The following is an 18,723-nucleotide window of genomic DNA, read 5'->3' as shown; positions in this document are numbered from 1 at the left end:
TATTAAAGCACAGGGATAGGACCCTGGGATTGTGAGGAGCGATTGACTGTATGTATACTTTAATTTTTTTATTTTTTAAAAGATTTTATTTATTTATTCATGAGGGACACACAGAGAGAGGCAGAGACAAAGGCAGAGGGAGAAGCAGGCTCCCTGTAGGGAGCCACCCAGGGGCCCCGATTGTATACTTTCAGATGGAGAGGGTCAGAGATAAAGGTTTCCGAAAGGATTTTCATGTTAAAGACTTAACAGGATCCTGGAGATCTGGCTATTATCAAGCTAAGGTTGCTTTTCAGCCTCTAGCAAGTTATTACCATTAAGACAGTTGTGAGTAGCTGGAGGAATGTCTTACTCTGCGGGTCTCAAGTCTTTGTCCCGGGCTCCAAGTTGTAAGGAGATTTAATTTTATCTACATTTCTTTTGCCTTTGTTCTCCACATCACTGGCCACACCCTGGAACAGGAAGCTGGTTGCAGTTTAAGGGATAAGAAAGAAACCTCTCTCTGGCCCTAAGAACTCTCTCCTGGGATGCCCAGTCTCCATGGGAAATACAGTTATGAATCAGTGAACACAGGAGAGTCCAAAAGAATGATCCCACTTGAGCAGGATAGACTGCAGCTGCCCCAATTTCAAAGTAGGATCTATGTTCCCACCTCATCGAAGGCCCTCTCTAAATATTTATGAAACAAAAGAATGCCCTTAAGTCTAAGCAATTTGTTGGGGAGACCCACTCCTTAATCTCCTTAATCTTATGAATTTTTCACTGCCTTGGTATTTTTCTGTTTAATGCAAGGGGTTAATACTTTTGAAGTATTTAAAACAGTGCTTTGCACAAAATAAATACCTCATACGTGTTTGTTAAATAAAAACAGAAATCCCTGCCCTGAAAGTATTGCATTGTGTTGATGGATTTTCATTTTGAGGCTTGATGCATATTTTCCTAAGCCCAGAGCCAAGGACTGTGCTTGGCACAGAGTAGTCACTGAATGGTTAAGCAAGCAAAGGAATGATGTCCTTTCGCAGATTTCTGCTCTTAAAATTCTTACTAGAAGCCTGTGAAGTCAGTAGCTAAGATTTGTCCTAATTTTCTTTTAATGCATGAGGAAAATTGGATCTCAAACTTGGCCCCAGAAAACTTGAGCTCTATGCCTTTTAGACTTTGAAAGCCCTTGCCCAAGACAGATTTCAGAGCTGGGATCTAAACCCTTAATTCCTAAAGCTAAATCCCTTTCTTTCCCTGCACCTACTCCCCCATAACTTACAGCTTCTCTTGAAAAGAATGCAGAAATTCAAGACAAAATTTTTGTCTGGGAGTAAGCACTGGACGTTTGACTGAAATCGTGTATTTCCTGTACTTTCCAGGATATTCCTCTGCATGAGGATGACATTCCATTGGGATCTCTCTATGGTATGTGGGGTTGGGGAACAAGTGTTCAGGCTGGGTTTGGGGGAGATCCTCAATCAGGAGGATAATGAGTGTAATCAGACCTCTTCAAGGCTGTTCCCCTGGCCCCCACTTCCCCACTGCCTCCTTCCTCAGCAGGTGGCTTCAGGGTTTCCTCACTGAGTCTTTGTGAAAGAGAGGGTAGGAGGAAGAGTTGCCATCAGGGGCAAGACTGGGAATGTGAGCAAAGGCTGGACTTGAATAGTCAGCTAAAGAGATAGGACAGTCATCAATTTTACTCTGAGGTTGGTGGTATTTTAATGAATTCTAATCTTTGTGTTTAGATACCCACTATTTGGAAAGCCTTATTTTCCCCTCCTTTTAAAAATCTCTATATTTGTGCCCTCAGGGATCTTATCTGGTCTCATGTCTTTAAATACCATCCCCACGCTTAGAAATCCCCAATGCGTATTTCTAGGCCTCCCCCTGAAAATCCAACACATTTATATGCAACTGCTTTACCCCATGCCTCCTTTGGGTGTCAAATAGGTCTCTCGAATGTAGTAAGTTCAAAACAAAACTCCCGATTCCCCTCACCCTGCACACTCTGACTTCAAACCTTCTCTGCCCCCTCTCCTCTCTCTTGTTTGATAGCCATTCACTCTTTTCATGGGGTAACGGCAAAAAACCTGAGAGTGGTCCTGGCCTCCTCTATTTCTGTCATACCATAAATACACATTTAAATAAGGTGGTTAGTTTAGTGAGAGAACCTTCAAAATACTCTGATCACCTCTTCTCACTTCCACTGCTACCACCCTGGAGACGGTGTGCATCTGTTGCCTGGATCTTGACTCCAGTAGACTCTTTTTAAAAGGATTTTATTAGTTAATTAATCAATCAATCAATCAATTAATTAATTTTTAAATATTTTATTTACTTATTCATGAGAGACCCAGAGAGAGAGAGAGGCCAGGACACAGGCAGAGGGAGGAGAAGCAGGCTCCATGCAAGTGGGACCAATGAGGGACTGGATCCCAGGAATCTGGGATCTGGCCCTGAGCCAAAGGCAGACGCTCAACAACCGAGCCACCGAGGCGTCCTGATTTTATTAATTTAGTTGAGAGAGAGAGAGAGAGAGAGAGAGAATGCATGAGCACAGGTGGGGAGGGGCAGAGGGAGAAGCAGACTCCCTGCTGAGCAGGGAGCCTAATACAGGGCTCCATCCCAGGACCCTGAGATCATAACCTGAGTCAGGACCCTGACATCATGACCTGAGTCAAAGGCAGACACTTATCCAACTGAGCCACCCAGGCGCCCTGACTCCAAAAGACTCTTAACTGGTTTTCCTGTTTCCATTCTTGGCCTCCTATGCCTATTCGCAAAACCAAATCATATCATGATATTCTTCTGCTCAAAATCCTATAATAGCCAACCCCCCTTCCTGCAGAGCAAAAGCCATCATCTTTACAATGGACCAGAGGCCTTGCAGGGTGTGGCTCCCCTGCCTGACCTCATTTACTATTCCCCTGGCCTGTTCCAGCTACCTGGCCTCTTTGCCATTTCTCGAACATGCCAAGGCATGCTTGCACCTTAGGGTCTCTGCCTTGGCTCTTTTCTCTGCCTACAACTCCTTCCCCTACATAGCTCCCGGGCTAATTCTGGGTCTCCTTCATGTGTTAACCCTCATGTCTCCTTCCAGTAAGGTCTACTTTGGCCACCTCATTTAAATAGCAGTCTGTCCCCTTGGCCTACAACCGCCTTCCCTGCTCTATTAGTTTCACAGTATTGTCCAGTGTTCTTTCATGTCTTTCCTGCCACTAGAACATGTAATCCCCAAGGGTTGGGATTTTCACGTGCTGTGTTCACTGAGATCTTCCAAGTACCTGCCACAGGTGCTGGCAAATTGTGGAGCCTCAGGATTTGTTGAATAAATGACCCATCTTGGGTCTCCTTAGGTCAGCATTCAAATTCAGCTTTTCCTTCACTCTCTGGATGGATGTGGATAGATCACTCCTTCTCCTACCTTCTATTCTCTTTCCTAAATATTCTCTAACTGGCCGTGCTTACCAATTTGCTGTAAAATGTCTCCAAAGAGTTCATCATAGCCTCGTGAAGCAGCTGGTGGTGTTGTCCCAGTGAAGCTAGTTCCCATTTCCATCACTCCTCATCCTAGTCAGAAGGAAACACTCCCCCACGCTCTTCTTAGTAGGCCTGTAGGTATTCTAATTTAGAGACCCAGAGAGTTGAACTGTGAAACCACCTGCTGAGGGAGGGAGCAGTAAAGGGGTGGGAGCAGAAGTGAATAGCCTTCAAGGGATCTAATTCCCCTTACTGTCCTACCAATGGTTTCTCCCTACCCCAGCCTGAACACTTGCTTTCACCTCTGCACACATAGTATACCATAGGGAGGTCCCTCCTAACCATCATCTTCAAGCTTAGACTCCAAATTTTCAGGAGATGAGATTAATTTCCACAGAAATAGAAATTAACTTGTGGAATGCCCATAGTGACATCCCTGTTTCCTATTCATAGCACCTCAGTGGTTCCTGTGGATAGAGATACAAATGAATTTTGTCCAAAAGAGACTACAAATATTTTCCGATTCTCATTTGAACCTGTTGTAAAATCTTTCTGTTTCCATCATTTATTAATGGGTTAAATAAAATCTTTGACATATGCTTATTTTCTATGTATGTGAAGGCCATAGTTTTAACTTTTTTTTTGTTTTAAAGTTGTCCTTTGAAACTAAAGGAGACGGGGAAAAAAATCTTTTCCCCTTTCCCCTCCTAGGTTTTCCAGCTGGGGCACTATAAATTAGGCCAGTAAAAGACAATTTTTATTGGTTTGTTGGTTGGTTTTCTCTCTTTAAAAAAAAAAAATATTTTAGGGCAACCCAGGTGGCTCAGTGCTTTAGCACCACCTTCAGCCCCGGGGGTGATCCTGGAGTCCCTGGATCGAGTCCCACCTCAGGACCTCTGCATGGAGCCTCCTTCTCCCTCTGTTTGTGACTCTGCCCCCCCTTTCTCTGTGTCTCTCATGAATAAATAAATTTTAAAAATCTTTAAAAATTTTTAAAATTTTTTGCTGAGATATAATTGACATGTTAGTTTTGGGTGTACACCAAAGGGACAGATTAACAGGAGAAAAACAAGTTTATCAACTTCTGTATACCATGTACGTAACATGTGGGAGTAAGAACCCACAAATGAGTAACTCCAAGGGGTGGTTAGTATTTGGACTATATACCCAACTTAGTAGGGGAAAGGGAGGAGGAAGAAGGACACTTAGCGAAAAACAAATGACTTTTGAAGAAGATAAACAGGCCCTTTGAAGAACAGATGGGAGATATGTTAGCTTGTGACCTTGTCTGTCTGGGTGTAGTATAGAGTTCTGGTCTCCCAGAAGAGAAGATTAGAGTCATTCTCAGGAGGGGATTTACGACACTTAAATTGTTTTGGAAGGCCCTGCTTTTAAGTCAAGGGACTTTAGGAATTCAAATTCATTTAGTATGTTAATTTTTTTTAACATTTTATTTATTTATTTATTTATTTATTTATTTATTTATTTTACATTTTATTTATTTAAGAGACAGAGAGAGTGAGAGAGACAGAGAGCACAACCAGGGTGGAGGGGCAGAGGGAAAGGGAGAAGCAGACTCCCTGCTGAGCAGCTCTGACGTGGTGGAGCTCTATCATGACCTGAGCCGAAGACAGACACTTAATCTATTGAGCCACCGAGGAGCCCCTGAAATTAATTCTTATGCACATGCAAAGTGGCATATTCTGGGGTTTAATGTCCTGGTCCTCAACACTTTCATAGAACAGTTTTCTTTGTATTGGTATCATCTCTAGCACAGTGCTAAGCACAGAGTATGTTTTCAGTAATCTTCAGTAAATGTGTATTCAAGAAAGGATTGCAGGGAATCCCTGGATGGCTCAGCCGTTCAGCACCTGCCTTTGGCCCAGGGCGTGATCCTGGAGTCCCAGGATTGAGTTCCCTGTTGGGCTACCGGCATGGAGCCTGCTTCTCCCTCTGCCTGTGTCTCTGCCTCTCTCTCTCTCTCTCTATGTCTCTCATGAATAAATAAATAAAATATTGAAAGAAAGAAAGAAAGAAAGAAAGAAAGAAAGAAAGAAAGAAAGAAGAAAGAAAAGAAAAGAAAGAAGAAAGAAGAAAGAAAAGGAAAAGAAAAGAAAGGATGGCAGACTTGCAACATAGCTTAGCCAAGATCATTAAGGGTGATAGACATATAAAACCAGAATGGCCCCATAGATTTCTGGACAACACTAAGCATTATAGGAAGGGGATCTAGCAACCTATGAATCCAAGTCTTTCACCATTTCTCTTCACATAAAAATGCTACAAGGAGATGCTATGGGTGAGAGAAAAAAAAAAGGCCATTTGAGTGTCATCAGGGAGGGTTTCATGAGAAATTAACACTGATTTTGGATTTTAAAGAATGAAAGGGCATTCCTTTAAAAAAAATTATTTATTTGAGAGAGAGAGAGAGAGGGAAAGGATGTGAGTAGGGTGAGGGGCAGAGGGAGAGAATCTCAAGCAGACTATCCACTGAGTGGAGAGCCCAATGCAGAGCTGTGTCCTAAGATCATGACCTGAGCCAAACTCAAGAGTCGGATGCTTAACCGACTGAACTACCCAGGTGCCCTGAAAGAATAAATAGGAATTCTTCACGTGGAGAGTTTCTCCATGGAAAAATGCAGTGGGCAGAGTCACTGAGTACAAGAAAGCATGAATCATATTAAAGAAGGGGAAACAGTATTATCTGATGGTACCCAGGTATGGGAGGTGGACAAAAGAGGAAAAGAGACTGGGAAGGTAATGTAAAAGTCACTGTGAGGACTAGAGACTGAATCTGGCCATCATTCAGAGGTGGCAGGAAGCCACTGTAGGGTTTTGAGCTGGAAAAGAGCTGATGTATTAACTTGGCATCCACTTATATTGTTATGTAAGGTAGACTGGAGAGGGCAGAAATTCACAGCAGCCAGGCAGTTGGAAATATGAAACCGGAGGTCAAAACTATGATGGGATAGAGATAAAGATATGAGAATTATCACAGTAGTGGTGCTGGTTGAAATAAGTGGGCAAAGCTGAAATCTGAAAATGTCTTAAACTTATTATCAGCTACAGTGTCTTTTATTTTTCTCTTACTTTTCCCCCACCTCCATATTCATCCCCCACCCCCACCCACCCCAAGACTGTGAGGTCCTCAATGTAGGAGCTGTCTTATTCCTGCTTCTTTTCCGGCATCCGGCATAGTACCCTGGAATGTGAGCTCAATAAATATTTGCTGATGAAAAAGAGCATGCAGAGAAAGGAAAAAACACATTTTTCAGAAAGGTGGTGATGGCAAACGGATTCTACTGAAGAGTTTTGATATAATGGAGAGAGAATTGTTGGGCATTTTATTGGATGGCCTCAAATATTGTCAGGAAAGCATTTGATGTATGGTTGCAGGGTGTCACGTGATTGAGGATGGGTTTGACTTGAGTTGATGCAACCAGTTTGAACAGCTGCAGCCAGAAATGTGCTGAGGAGACTCCTGTATGCTTGCATGTAGTGTCCTTGCATGTATCTGGAATGTTCCCTGCAGCCCTCTTCTCCCTGACTCCATTATCTCTCATTTAGTCTGCTTATCTTTCAAAGCCTAGCACAAATGCCTCCAACTTTTCTGGGACATTGCTCCCTGATACTATTTCAAGTAATTAATCCTTTTTCTATGTTTGTACTTCTCTACTTGTTAATCCCATTAGATGATAAATTACTTGAAGACAGGAAGAGGGTTTTACTCATCTGAGTAGCCTCATGTCTGCTGACACTTAAAATCAAATGAGTTTTCAAATAAATAAATAAAATCTTTTAAAAAAATAAAATGAGTTTAAGAGCACGCTGAGTGGCAGAAAGGGCAAAGCTGAAGTTGTATAGCTTGAAGTCTTGGTGGACTAGATCAGCATGGTTTTTGTGACTGACAGGACCTACCGAGGTGATGGACAAACAGAACCAGGAAAGGATTCAAGAACTATCGGCTGTGATGCAGGCAGATGGAATTTCACTAAAATTTAAGATTATTATGATTTTTAAGTAGGCTCAATGCCCAATGTGGGGCTTGAACTCACAACCCTCAGGATCAAGAGTCACATGCTCTACCCATTGAGCCAACCAGCCACCCCAGGATTTTTAGACTTTGGTGTCTCTACCTGGAAAAATAAAGACATGATGCTCATGTGTATTTTATGGTAGGAAGGGATGTAATTTTCTCCCCCGACTTCCTCTTACTAGTTGGCAGTGAAGCCGCCCAAAGGAAAGCCCAATAATGAAGTCCTCAGTATCAGACTCCAATTTTAAGCATTGACTTCTATTCTTTAACTCTCCGGTCCCTTTGGCTGGGCTCTAAACTTTTGTAAGAACAAAGCAGGTGGATTTTACAGTGTCACTTTCCCACCTTCATTTCCAAACTTTCTGGAAGAGTACTTAATTAGCAGTAAAATGAATGCAGATGGCCACAGGAAGTGGGAGAGAGGTAACTGGTGTACCAGGACAATGAACTAAATGGTTTTAGATGGTTATTTTCAAATCCCAGTTATGCTATTTATCTGTGAAATGGGGATAATGACTACAGTATTCCCTTCCTATCTGTGCAGGGTATGTTCCAACCTCCCCCTCCCCTGGATACCTGTAACCATGAATAGTACCAAATCTTATATACGATCCTATATATGTTTCTTCCTATCCATATACATCTATGGTAATGTTTAATTTATAAATTAGGCACAGTAAAAAATTAACGATAATAATTTAAATGTTCTGTGAATGCAGTTTTTCTCTCCTTTCAAAATCCTATTGTACCATACCCACTCCTCTTGTGATGATGTGAGATGATACAGTGCCTCCGCAATGAGACAGTCAGGGGGATGACACGGCACTGTGATACAGTGTTAGACTACTATTGGCCTTCTGACAGTATGGCAGAAGGAGGATCATCTGCTTCCAGACCCTGGGTAACTGACATCACGGGAAGTGAAACCACAGAGAAGGGGAAGAATTACTTAACTTGCAAAAACATTATGTGATAAATAAACTAGATGTAAAAGTGCTGAGCAAAAGGAATGTAGTGTATTTTGAATAGGTCATATACGGTGGAAGGAAATTAAAAAAGTCAGAAAGGGTACGCAGGGGAGGGGTGCCCTGGGTGGTTCAGCCGGTGAGTGTCCAACTCTTGATTTTGGCTCAGGTCATGATCTCAAGGTCGGCGGGGATTGAACCCTGTGTTGGTCTCTACACTGGGCTGGGTGTAGAGCCCACTTGTGCTGTCTCTCACTCTCTCTCAAAAAAAAAGAAAAAAAAAAAAAAAGGTATGCAAGGGAAAGGGAAGTCTCCTCCCTCCTCCCTATCCTTTTCTACCAAATCTCACAGCCAACTCTTCATACCATTATATGCCTTTATTGTGCATTCCCTTCCTTCCATGACTGTTATGTGAACTTGATTGAACATGTAATTCAAATGTAAAATTCCTTACCTATGAAATGAAGTGCTTCTGAGCATTTAATGAAATGGTTACTGCTATGTAATTAAAACGCTACCCAAATAAGAGATGTTAGCTTGGGAAGAAGCAAGGCCCAAGCCCAAACATATTGTGCTTTTAACTTTATTTAGATCAGAGGTCTCTTGACCCTGAGAATCAGCCCTGGGCTTGACTGCTTTGTTCCATTAGCAGTATTCCCTTTCCTTATCTTGACATCATCAAAAGATGAAGGCTGAGAGCCACTTGGTCTATTCCACAGGTGATCACTTACTCCAGCCGTCATGTCTACAGTAACTTGACTGAGGAACAGAAGGGCCGAGTGGCCTTTGCTTCCAATTTCCTGGCAGGAGATGCTTCCCTGCAGATTGAGCCTCTGAAGCCCAGTGATGAGGGGCGGTACAGCTGCAAGGTGAAAAATTCAGGGCGCTATGTGTGGAGCCATGTCATCTTAAAAGTCTTAGGTAAGCTAGAGTGTTCCAAGGTAAATGCCTCCATCTTATTAATACGGTCTCTGCGAGGAATAGCCAAATGCATCATGGTGGTACATAACTTTGTTTAATACCCTGTATTATGCATTCAGAGATCACCTAGTCCAGTTCCCTGGGAAGAAGTATGTTCTATATTCTATACATAATAAAAGAAGAATGAATAATCACAATTTTCCATCATAGACCATTTTCAAAATTTAAATCTCCTCTAATGTTTAAGTGATATTCTTACATTTACCTGACATCTCTCAAATACGATTCAACTCCATTTCTGGCAGCAAGAGCTACTAAGTTGTATTTAATTGCTTCTGAGTTAGTGGACTTCTATCCCTGTTTCAGTATTAGTAAAATCACACTCAACTGTCATAAAATTTCCAATTAAATAACAGTGTCTTCTTTGAGAAGTGACGAGAGAGTTTCTGGGGCAGCCTCTGAAAATTACAGTAGTGCCACTGGAAGCAGCTGGAATTGGGGGTGTGTGTGTGCAGGGGATGGAGGTGGGTGTACTTCTGGGGGTGGCATAAAGCATGGTTACGTAGCAAAAGGTCACTGAATCCCCCCACTCAGAAGTTGACCATAACAGATGGCTAGAGAAACAACTCAACACCACATAGCTCTTCCACTGAATCTGGTGTTTGGCAATTCTTGAAGCTTTTTCTTTTTGCCAGTGAGACCATCAAAGCCCAAATGTGAGTTGGAAGGAGAGCTGACAGAAGGAAGTGACGTGACTCTGCAGTGTGAGTCAGCCTCTGGCACAAAGCCCATCATGTATTACTGGCAGCGGATCCGGGAGAAGGAGGGAGAGGATGAGCATCTCCCTCCCAAGTCTAGGATTGGTAGGTCATCCTTCCACCAGTCTGCTGAGGCAACAGAATGGTACTCTAGCCATGGGTTCTAAATCTGGTTTTGTCAGCAACTTACCAGTGACCTTGAACACACTGCTGAACCTCTTTGAGCTTCTATTTTTTCATCCATCTTTTCTTCCCTCAAATGGCACATAAAAGTGGCAAAAGAAGTGAGGGGGAAATGTACAACATACCCATGATATCTTATTATTGTGCTCACTATCCCTTACCCATTCAGTCTTTTGTAACTCTTGAGGATGTGCGATTTTTTTGTAAGACTCTTCATAAATTTTATTTAAGTTCAATTTGCCAACATATAGCATGACACCCAGTGCTCATCCCATCAAGTGCCCTCCTCAGTGCCCGTCACCTAGTCACCCCATCCCCCACCCACCTCCCCTTCCACACCCCTTTGTTTGTTTCCCAGAGTTAGGAGTCTCTCATGGTTTGTCTTCCTCTCTAACTTTCCCCACTCAGTTTCCCTCCTTTCGTTTATGGTCCCTTTCACTATTTCTTATATTCCACACATATGACTGAGACCTCATGATAATTGTCTTTCTCCAATTGACTTAATTTCACTCAGCATAATACCCTCCAGTTCCATCCATGTAGATGTAAATGGTAGGTATTCAGAGGATGTGCAATTTAAAAGAATGTTCACCTTTCTTTCCACATTCTGAAAAAATCTATCATCTCATTCTTACCAAACAGTATTTGAGAATCTTAGGTCAATGATGCAATAAAGTAAACAATAAACTTTATTTGTCACTAAGGGGATTACAATCATTCCTTCTGCTTGTATAGACTACAATAACCCTGGACGCGTTCTGCTGCACAATCTCACCATGTCCTCCTCTGGGCTCTACCAGTGTACAGCAGGCAATGAGGCTGGGAAGGAAAGCTGTGTGGTGCGAGTGACTGTACGGTGTAAGTATCCCAAGGGCTTGTTCTCGCCTTTGCATTGATAGTTCCGTGTAAAACACTTTAGTCACAAATAAGAGTAAGGTCAGGGTAAAAGCTTTTATTTCCAGAAGGACACGGCTATCAATAAGGTAAGTTCAGTAGTTGCAATGACCTTTCCACTCTTGTGGCTAACTCTGTATTTAGGAACATGTGTGAACTTGTCAGCTCCCTAAAGAAATTTATTATATCCAGGAGGGGACCAAATGGAGATGTCCTTTATAAATGTAAATTTAAATTTCCCTTATAAAAGGCCAACTTTATTTTTAGAACTTCTCCTGGGTCTGCTGTGTCTCAAAGATAATCAGCTTAAGGGGGCACCTGGCTGGCTTAGTCAGCAGAGGATAGACTCTTGATCTCAGGGTTATGGGTTCAAGCCCTACACTGGGTGGAAACTCCTTCAAAAAAATCAGTGTAAAATTGTCCTAATGGTAAAGAGGCATACTTTGGGGGTAGTATAATCTGCTACCTTTCAATATCAAGAAGGTTAGTCATACACCAAGAGTAAATAGGAAACTCAAAAACAAAGATCTGGAAATACTCATCTTATCTGGTGCTTATGTTTTTGTTTGTTGTTTTAAGTAAAGTCTATTTCCAATGTGGGCCTCAAACTCACAACCCCCAAATCAAGAATTATTGAGATGAAGAATCACATGTTTCACCTACTAAGCTGGCCAGGCATGCCAGGGCTTATGTTTTTTAAATTCATGTATTTCCTTAGCTTATGTTTGGTTTTTCCCTCTGTTTTTGTTTCTGAGAAAATAGATGTACAAAGCATCGGCATGGTTGCAGGAGCAGTGACAGGCATGGTGGCTGGAGCACTGCTGATTTTCCTCTTGGTATGGCTGCTAATCAGAAGGAAAGACAAAGAGAGATATGAGGAAGAAGAGAGACCTAATGAAATTCGGTAAACCTCCCTTCAAAATCCCTTCTACTAGACTTCCTTTACTGGGCTAGCTCCATAGTGACTAGCCAACGTAAATGTCCCATTTCCCCTTTTTAAATTATTTTTTAAAAAGATTTTAAAATTTATTTGGGAGAGAAAGAGTGAAAGGGAGAGAGACACAGCAGGAGCCTGGTGGGAAGAAGCAGAGGGATAAGCAGACTCCCCACTCAGTGGGAAGCCTAATTCAGGGCTCAATCCCAGGACCCTGATATCACGACCTGAGCCATCCAGGCACCCCTCCCATTTCCTCTTAACTATGAATCTGTTCAAAGGATTACTCTGGTTAGGTAAGGAGTTCCAGCCTAGGGACAGGTCAGGTTTACCTTGCCTTTATTGTGAAACTGTCCTCAACTGAGAATTAAAAGATCAACGTTGGGGGATCCCTGGGTGGCTCAGCGGTTTAGCACCTGCCTTGGGCCCAGGGCATGATCCTGGAGTCCCGAGATCGAGTCCTGCATGGAGCCTGCCTGCATGGAGCCTGCTTCTCCCTCTGCCTGTGTCTCTGCCTCTCTCTCTCTGTCTCTCATGAATAAATAAAATCTTTAAAAAAAGAAAAAGAAAAAAAGATCAACTTTGTTACTTCTGATTCACTTCCACTTACAAAGGGCCATGAGGTGAAGAATGGGCCATGAAAGGCTTTACTTAGGGATGCCTGGGTGGGCTCAGTCGTTTACTCTTGATCTCAGCTCAGGTCTTGATCTCAGGGTCATGAGTTCAAGCCCTGCTCCATGCTGGGTGGTGGGCTCCATGCTGGGTGTGGAGCCTACTTTAAAAAAAAAAAAAAAAAAGGTTTATGTAGACAGACCCCAAATCAATCTCAATGGTTAGTGCCTGCTTTCCCAGAGTAATAGAGTTGACTTCGGGTCTAACAAAACATCCATTTGCCCAAACCAACCTGATACAGTCTCAGGGACCAGGGAAGTCCCCGTTCCCCTAAAGGGCTGCCCCTCAGTGGGATCATGTGAAGTTTACAGCTTGAGGACTTTATTGGAAAACCTCAGAAGGAAGCAACCATAGTGGAAGCTATCTTGGTCTTGCCTGTATTGAAGTTTACCTTTGCTGTTTTTTCTCTTCAGGGAAGATGCAGAAGCCCCAAAAGCCCGTCTCGTGAAACCTAGTTCCTCTTCCTCAGGATCTCGGAGCTCACGCTCTGGTTCTTCCTCCACTCGCTCCACAGCTAATAGTGCCTCACGCAGCCAGCGGACACTGTCAACTGAAGCAGCGCCCCAGCCAGGGCTGGCCACCCATGCATACAGCCTAGTGGGGCCAGAGGGCAGAGGTTCTGAACCAAAGAAAGTCCACCATGCTACCCTGACCAAAGCAGAGCCACACCCAGCATGATCCCCAGCCAGACCAGAGCCTTCCAAACCATCCGAATTAGAGTGGACTTGACTCCCATGCTTTCCTAGGAGTCAGGATCTTAGGACTCTTCTAGTCATTGAAGCTCAGTCACCAGCCACACAAACCCCCTCGAACCAGATGACAGGCCATTTAAGTAGCAGTGAGCATTGCATGGACCCAATTCAAATGAACACTTTCTTTATATGGCACCAAACAAGAAAAAGATGTAAGCTGATCATCTCCAGAAAGGCATCTCATGGTGCCTTGAGACCAGAGTGGGGAAAGCAGGGGTCCTAATCTGTGTATTTGTTGACCAGGACCTGTGGTGGAAAAGGTTGGGGAAAGGGGAACTGCACACACTTAAAACTTCTCACCTGAGATGTTTTGTATCAATACTTCGACTCACCATTGTCAAGAAGAAATGAAATGTTGTTCATAAATTTTCTATGCATTTCTGCAAACCTACTGGATTATTGTGCTTATTCAGTCAAGTGGAACCCACAGCCTTATATTTCACCTACCTGCACCACGTACTGGGCATATTGCTTCTGAGAAATTTCAAAAAAGGAAATATGTTTCTTCTGACTTCATTTACCATAAGGTTTGGATATTGATTTTATAAGGAGTTGAACTAGTAGGAGGTGAAGAATAATTTGAGTTTCTCCCCCCTCTATCCACTCCTAACCTCCCACTTATAGAGAACCGTAAGAGAACTAAGAAAGGAATTCAAAATGTGTGACAGGGGCCTGTGAAAAACTTTCCATCTTAATGATGTTCATTTAGAGGGTCACTGACAGATACCAGAAATCCATACTGGACCAATTGTGGAGTAACCCTCAAATCAGATGTCTCTGAGGACTTCCCTGCTGGATATCTCTGGAGCACAACGTTCACTATGTGTCATTTGACAATGTTCTTAGAAGCTTTTTCGAGAGAGAGAGAGAGAGAGAGATCTTTCAGAGATGCTAAAAGATCATTGATATATCATTGCGTTCTCTTCTGAGAACCTATAAAATCAGAATTCTAAGACTGACTAAACTATAAAGGGAGCTTAGATCAGTTATCTCTTAATATAAGGAAGTTTATTACACCAAACCTGGAGCGTCCTCCATTTCTTTCATTTTAGGAGAAAGATGTGAACCTGGGACTTTTGATAATTCTAGGGCTTAAATTATCAAAAAGATCAGGGATTGCCAGCGTTTCCTAATGGCATTACAAGGACGTCATAATCATTCCCTCCTGAGAGGCTGAAATAAATTCAGTAATTTCCCAGCTTAGCCTCTGAGGAAGTCCAGGTTTGGAAGGAAAGGGAATTATATTTAGGGAAGGGATGGTGAGGATAACTCGTGGGTGGCAGGACAGGGCCGGATTAGTGACTGCTAACATTTGAACTGTCAGCATCTTGGAAACAATGAACAGAAATGATTCACCACAATAACCATCATTAAGAGTTGATTCATGGAAGAAAGGTGTGTGAGAAATAAAAAGCAAGCAGCAGCCTCCAATACGAGAACTTGCCTTTTTAATAGTGTTGACTATCCTGTGAGTCAAATGCATCCAATGGCAAGAATGATAGACCTGAAAAAGCCCTGCAAGGACCTCAGGGCAAATGTCAACAGATCTCCATTGGTAGTGCAAAATATTTATGATTAAAAGGGCAGCAAGTCAGAGGAAAGAAAAAGTCATGCTGAATCTGGAGATGAAAGCATTGTTTCTAAAATGGGAATCAGATGCTTGAAAAGGCAGATCTGGGATTTGGCCCCATTTTTCTGGTTTTTCCTTTCTACATTTAATTCTTCTACCACAGCCCTCATATAGTGCAAATACATTTTTTTCTAAGGTTCTTTAAGAAATGAGGGGGTTTATGCTTGGGTGAAAATTGTAATTTGAGGTTTGTCTTCCTCTTAAAAAAAAAAAAAGCTGGGAGATAAGAGACATTGAGGAAGTAATGTAAAGAATGTCTATTAATTTAAGAAGGCTGGTATATGTGGAATGCTTAATACTAACACTGCCTCATTGTAAGATAAAACCCCTTCCATGCTCTATACTTTTTTATTCTTCTGGTAATGTGGTAACCTATCACCTCTGCTATGTAATTCTGAGGATTCTCATTCCTATAGCACCTGAGCCAAACAAGTCACTATGGAGGCTGCAGCTCTATCATCACAAGCAATTTGCTCTAATCGTTACTTACTACCTTTGAACCTAAGGTTTCCTGCATATGTCTTTGCAGGCAGGAATCAGTCCCCTTTGCATGATATGAAGATTGAGGTTATTTAAACATGTTAGTTACTAAAAGACTAAAATACCCGTTGAATAGCCAGATTTTGGAAATCTATTCACACCGGCAATCTACAAAAAAATTCACAAGACTGATAACTACCTAAAATCTGAGAAATTCTAAGGAATTGAAACTTCTGAGAGATAAGGTGCTCAAGTTTAAGCAATGATAGTGCACTTTTCTTGGAGTCAGGTTTTTGGGTTTAGATACGGCAAGCTCTGGGCTTAAGATAAAGTTTTGAGACACTACTGGTTTCAAACCATATTCCATTAACTTTAAGTCAAATAAATCTGATCCGTTAATATGAAACAAAAAAGATAACTAAAAAGTAGAAAGAAAAACATTTTTAGTGTGAAGATTCCAACAGAAGGATGTGAATGTTCGGAGAACAACCATTTCAGTAAAATATATAAACCAAACTTAAATTTGTGAAACAATGAAGTGGATGCCCTTGTTGTTACACTGTATAAAAATAATTTCAGAATTGCTTTTGCAAAAACACACAATTTTGCTTAATTTCTGGTGTTAATCTGTTTATATTTTAACTTCTAAGTTGCCTTGTAATTGAGACTGTATTTGATCACAGAAACCAAATATTTATTACAGATGTATCTGTATCAGCAATTAAAAAATAAATAAGTAAAGGTGATATACTGTAGGAGAAGCTGAAGGTCATATAACCTGCACTGGAAATGTGTTCATTAGCTTGCTGCCAAAAGAAGAACAGAACTCAGTCTGAATATCATCTATTATTTATTGATTTCAGTCACAAATACACCAAAGTACTGTTTCCTTTTTTTTTTTTTTAAAGTACTGTTTCCTAACAAAGTGAGATGCTTAGTAGTACGGGAGAATACCAAGTTATGACAGAGATGCTGCCTTTAAGGACCTTATCAAAATAACTAATATTCACAATGCAAATATTTTATGCCAAGGTGAGGTGCCGACAAAACTACACACTAAAGGATTCAAACAAATCTCAAAAGGAGTAAGCACCGAGAGATTCAAATGAATCTGAAAAAAAAAAAAAAAAACTTCACAAAATTAAATGAGGTAATACATGCAAAGCCCTTAGAACCCTTAGTGCTTGGATATGTGACAGGGACTCCAGTAGTTCACGACCCCACTCCCCAGCCAGAAACCCCATGCCTCAGACTTCACTGCAGTCCCTATGCCCCCAAACTTTAATCTTTCGATCCTGAATGTGTCTGAAAGCTTGTAAACAGGCGGAGACAGGACATTGGTCATAAACTTTATATACATACACTCTGAATCATTCTATTTAATGAGTGCACAGTCCAAGTTCTACAACGTGCTGTGAGTGACCGCACACACAGGTTATCTACTTTCTTTCATCAGTGACTTTAGGTGGGATACTCCAAGGCACTGGATTTGGGACCTTCTTCCATGGTCGGGTGGCTCAATAGTTAAAACGAGGTGAGGCAGTCCAGAGGTCACAAGCTGCAAAATGTAGGATATAGTTCAGAGATTGTGTTTGATAGGCTGAGTGGGAAAAGGAAGATGTAGATACCAAAGAAATTGGAAAGGAGCCTCCCACGGCACACATCTTCCTCCTCCGAGTTGGGAGTTACATGTGTTTCTAGAAAAAAAACAAACAAACAAACAAAAAAACTGCACTATAGGGCAACTAAAAAAAACAGACCAAGGATTCTGGAATCAAATGCGCTAGGTTCCATTCTAGCTCAGCCAACTGTAAATCCTACAGATAGCGTCTCTGGACCTCATTTTCCTTCTAATACAGGAATATACGATATGTACCCCAGAAATCTGCTCCGGTGGTTATATATTAACGAATGAAAGAACTCTATATGTTGTAAAAGCACCCTAAAAACAATTTCTTGGGAAGTGGGGCAAAATTCAAGCACATGCCACCACGTGCTCAAGCCAACGCTGCCCTCCCCCACCCCCCCACCCCCGGAAAATGCAAAGGCAAAACATGAAAAAAACAACAAAAACCCACCCTTCCTTCACATGTTTGAATCTGTGTTTAGGCCTTACTGTCTTGGACAAGGACAAGGTGTCCTCTTCTGACAGGCTTTGTGGAGGCACCGTCTGCAGGGCTTTTCTGATTACAGCCACAGCACGGTTAGGTGGTCTTTAGAAAAAAAAAAAAATAATAATAATCTTTTCATCCGCCCATTTATCCATTAAATAAGAGTACCAGCGGCCGGGCCTGTTGGAGAGAACACCCCTGGAAGGCAGTTCAAGGAACTGGGGCCCCCAGGCCGCGCGGCTCCGTTATCAGCACCACCGTCTCGCGCACTCGGTTAAGCCTGTTCCAGGACGCCCCTGGGCGGTTGCTCCGCGGGCTTTTTTAGAAATCCAGGAAGGGCAGAGAACCACACACCTGGTCCCTGAAAATAAGGGCGCCTGGGAAGCCCCAGGTGAAGGGCACGGGGCCGCCGGCGCCCAGGCCGCTCATGCCTGGTTCTCCTCGGCGGAAGCAAGCCGCGGGCCTTTCTTTCCTTCCACAGACACCTGAGGAGTAGGGGTGGGGGCCGGGCGGCGGGCGGCGGGCGGCGGGCGGGGGGAGGGGCAGGGCGCGGGCCCGAGCCCCGCAGCCTGAGGATTCCGGGCGCCGGCCTGGCTCACCCGCCCCGCCCCCGCTCCCGCTCCCGCTCCCGCCCCCCAGCCCCAGCGCGCACACCCGGCCCGAAGCACCAGGCAGGCGACGCGGGAACGTGGGCCCCGCGAGGGCCTCGGGGACCCCGGGCGACGCCGAGGGGGGGAGGGGCGCACAACCTTCGCGGCCATTTTGCCCTCGCTCCACTTCCGCCTTCCCTCCCGGGCCGCCGGGTCCGCCCTGCCCCCGGGTCCGCGTCCGAGCCCGCTGGCGGCCAGGGCCGTTGCCATTGGCTGGCTCTCACGCTGCCCGCCCCTCTCCCTCCTCCTCCTTCCGGCCCCTCCCGCGCGCGCTT

General features: G+C 43.2%; 1 protein-coding gene and 1 long non-coding RNA gene across 3 annotated transcripts in view; one reads left to right on the top strand and one right to left on the bottom strand.

Moving 5' to 3' along the window:
* The window catches only part of CLMP (CXADR like membrane protein), a 99,063-nt gene extending 82,630 nt beyond the window's left edge, over nucleotides 1-16,433 (top strand). Inside the window, 6 exon segments of the mRNA XM_072822426.1 lie at nucleotides 9,183-9,384; nucleotides 10,080-10,247; nucleotides 11,061-11,183; nucleotides 11,982-12,123; nucleotides 13,239-13,486; nucleotides 13,489-16,433. Coding sequence (XP_072678527.1) covers nucleotides 9,183-9,384; nucleotides 10,080-10,247; nucleotides 11,061-11,183; nucleotides 11,982-12,123; nucleotides 13,239-13,486; nucleotides 13,489-13,571 — 966 coding nt within the window. The 3' untranslated portion in view covers nucleotides 13,572-16,433.
* An 87-nt stretch (nucleotides 16,434-16,520) lies between these two features.
* Nucleotides 16,521-18,696, bottom strand: LOC140631146 (uncharacterized). 2 transcript variants are annotated; one of them, XR_012028794.1, is made up of 3 exons: nucleotides 18,548-18,696; nucleotides 17,804-17,900; nucleotides 16,521-17,384 (listed from the first exon to the last, which is right to left on the bottom strand). It is a non-coding gene; the product is annotated as an uncharacterized lncRNA (long non-coding RNA). The 2 variants fall into 2 exon arrangements; XR_012028795.1 differs by lacking the exon at nucleotides 18,548-18,696 and adding an exon at nucleotides 18,153-18,314.
* Nucleotides 18,697-18,723: the final 27 nt, after the last annotated feature.

This window comes from Canis lupus, chromosome 3 (genome assembly GCF_048164855.1).
Source record: "Canis lupus baileyi chromosome 3, mCanLup2.hap1, whole genome shotgun sequence".
NCBI lineage: Eukaryota > Metazoa > Chordata > Mammalia > Carnivora > Canidae > Canis > Canis lupus.
This window is presented reverse-complemented; position numbering and strand designations above follow the sequence as displayed.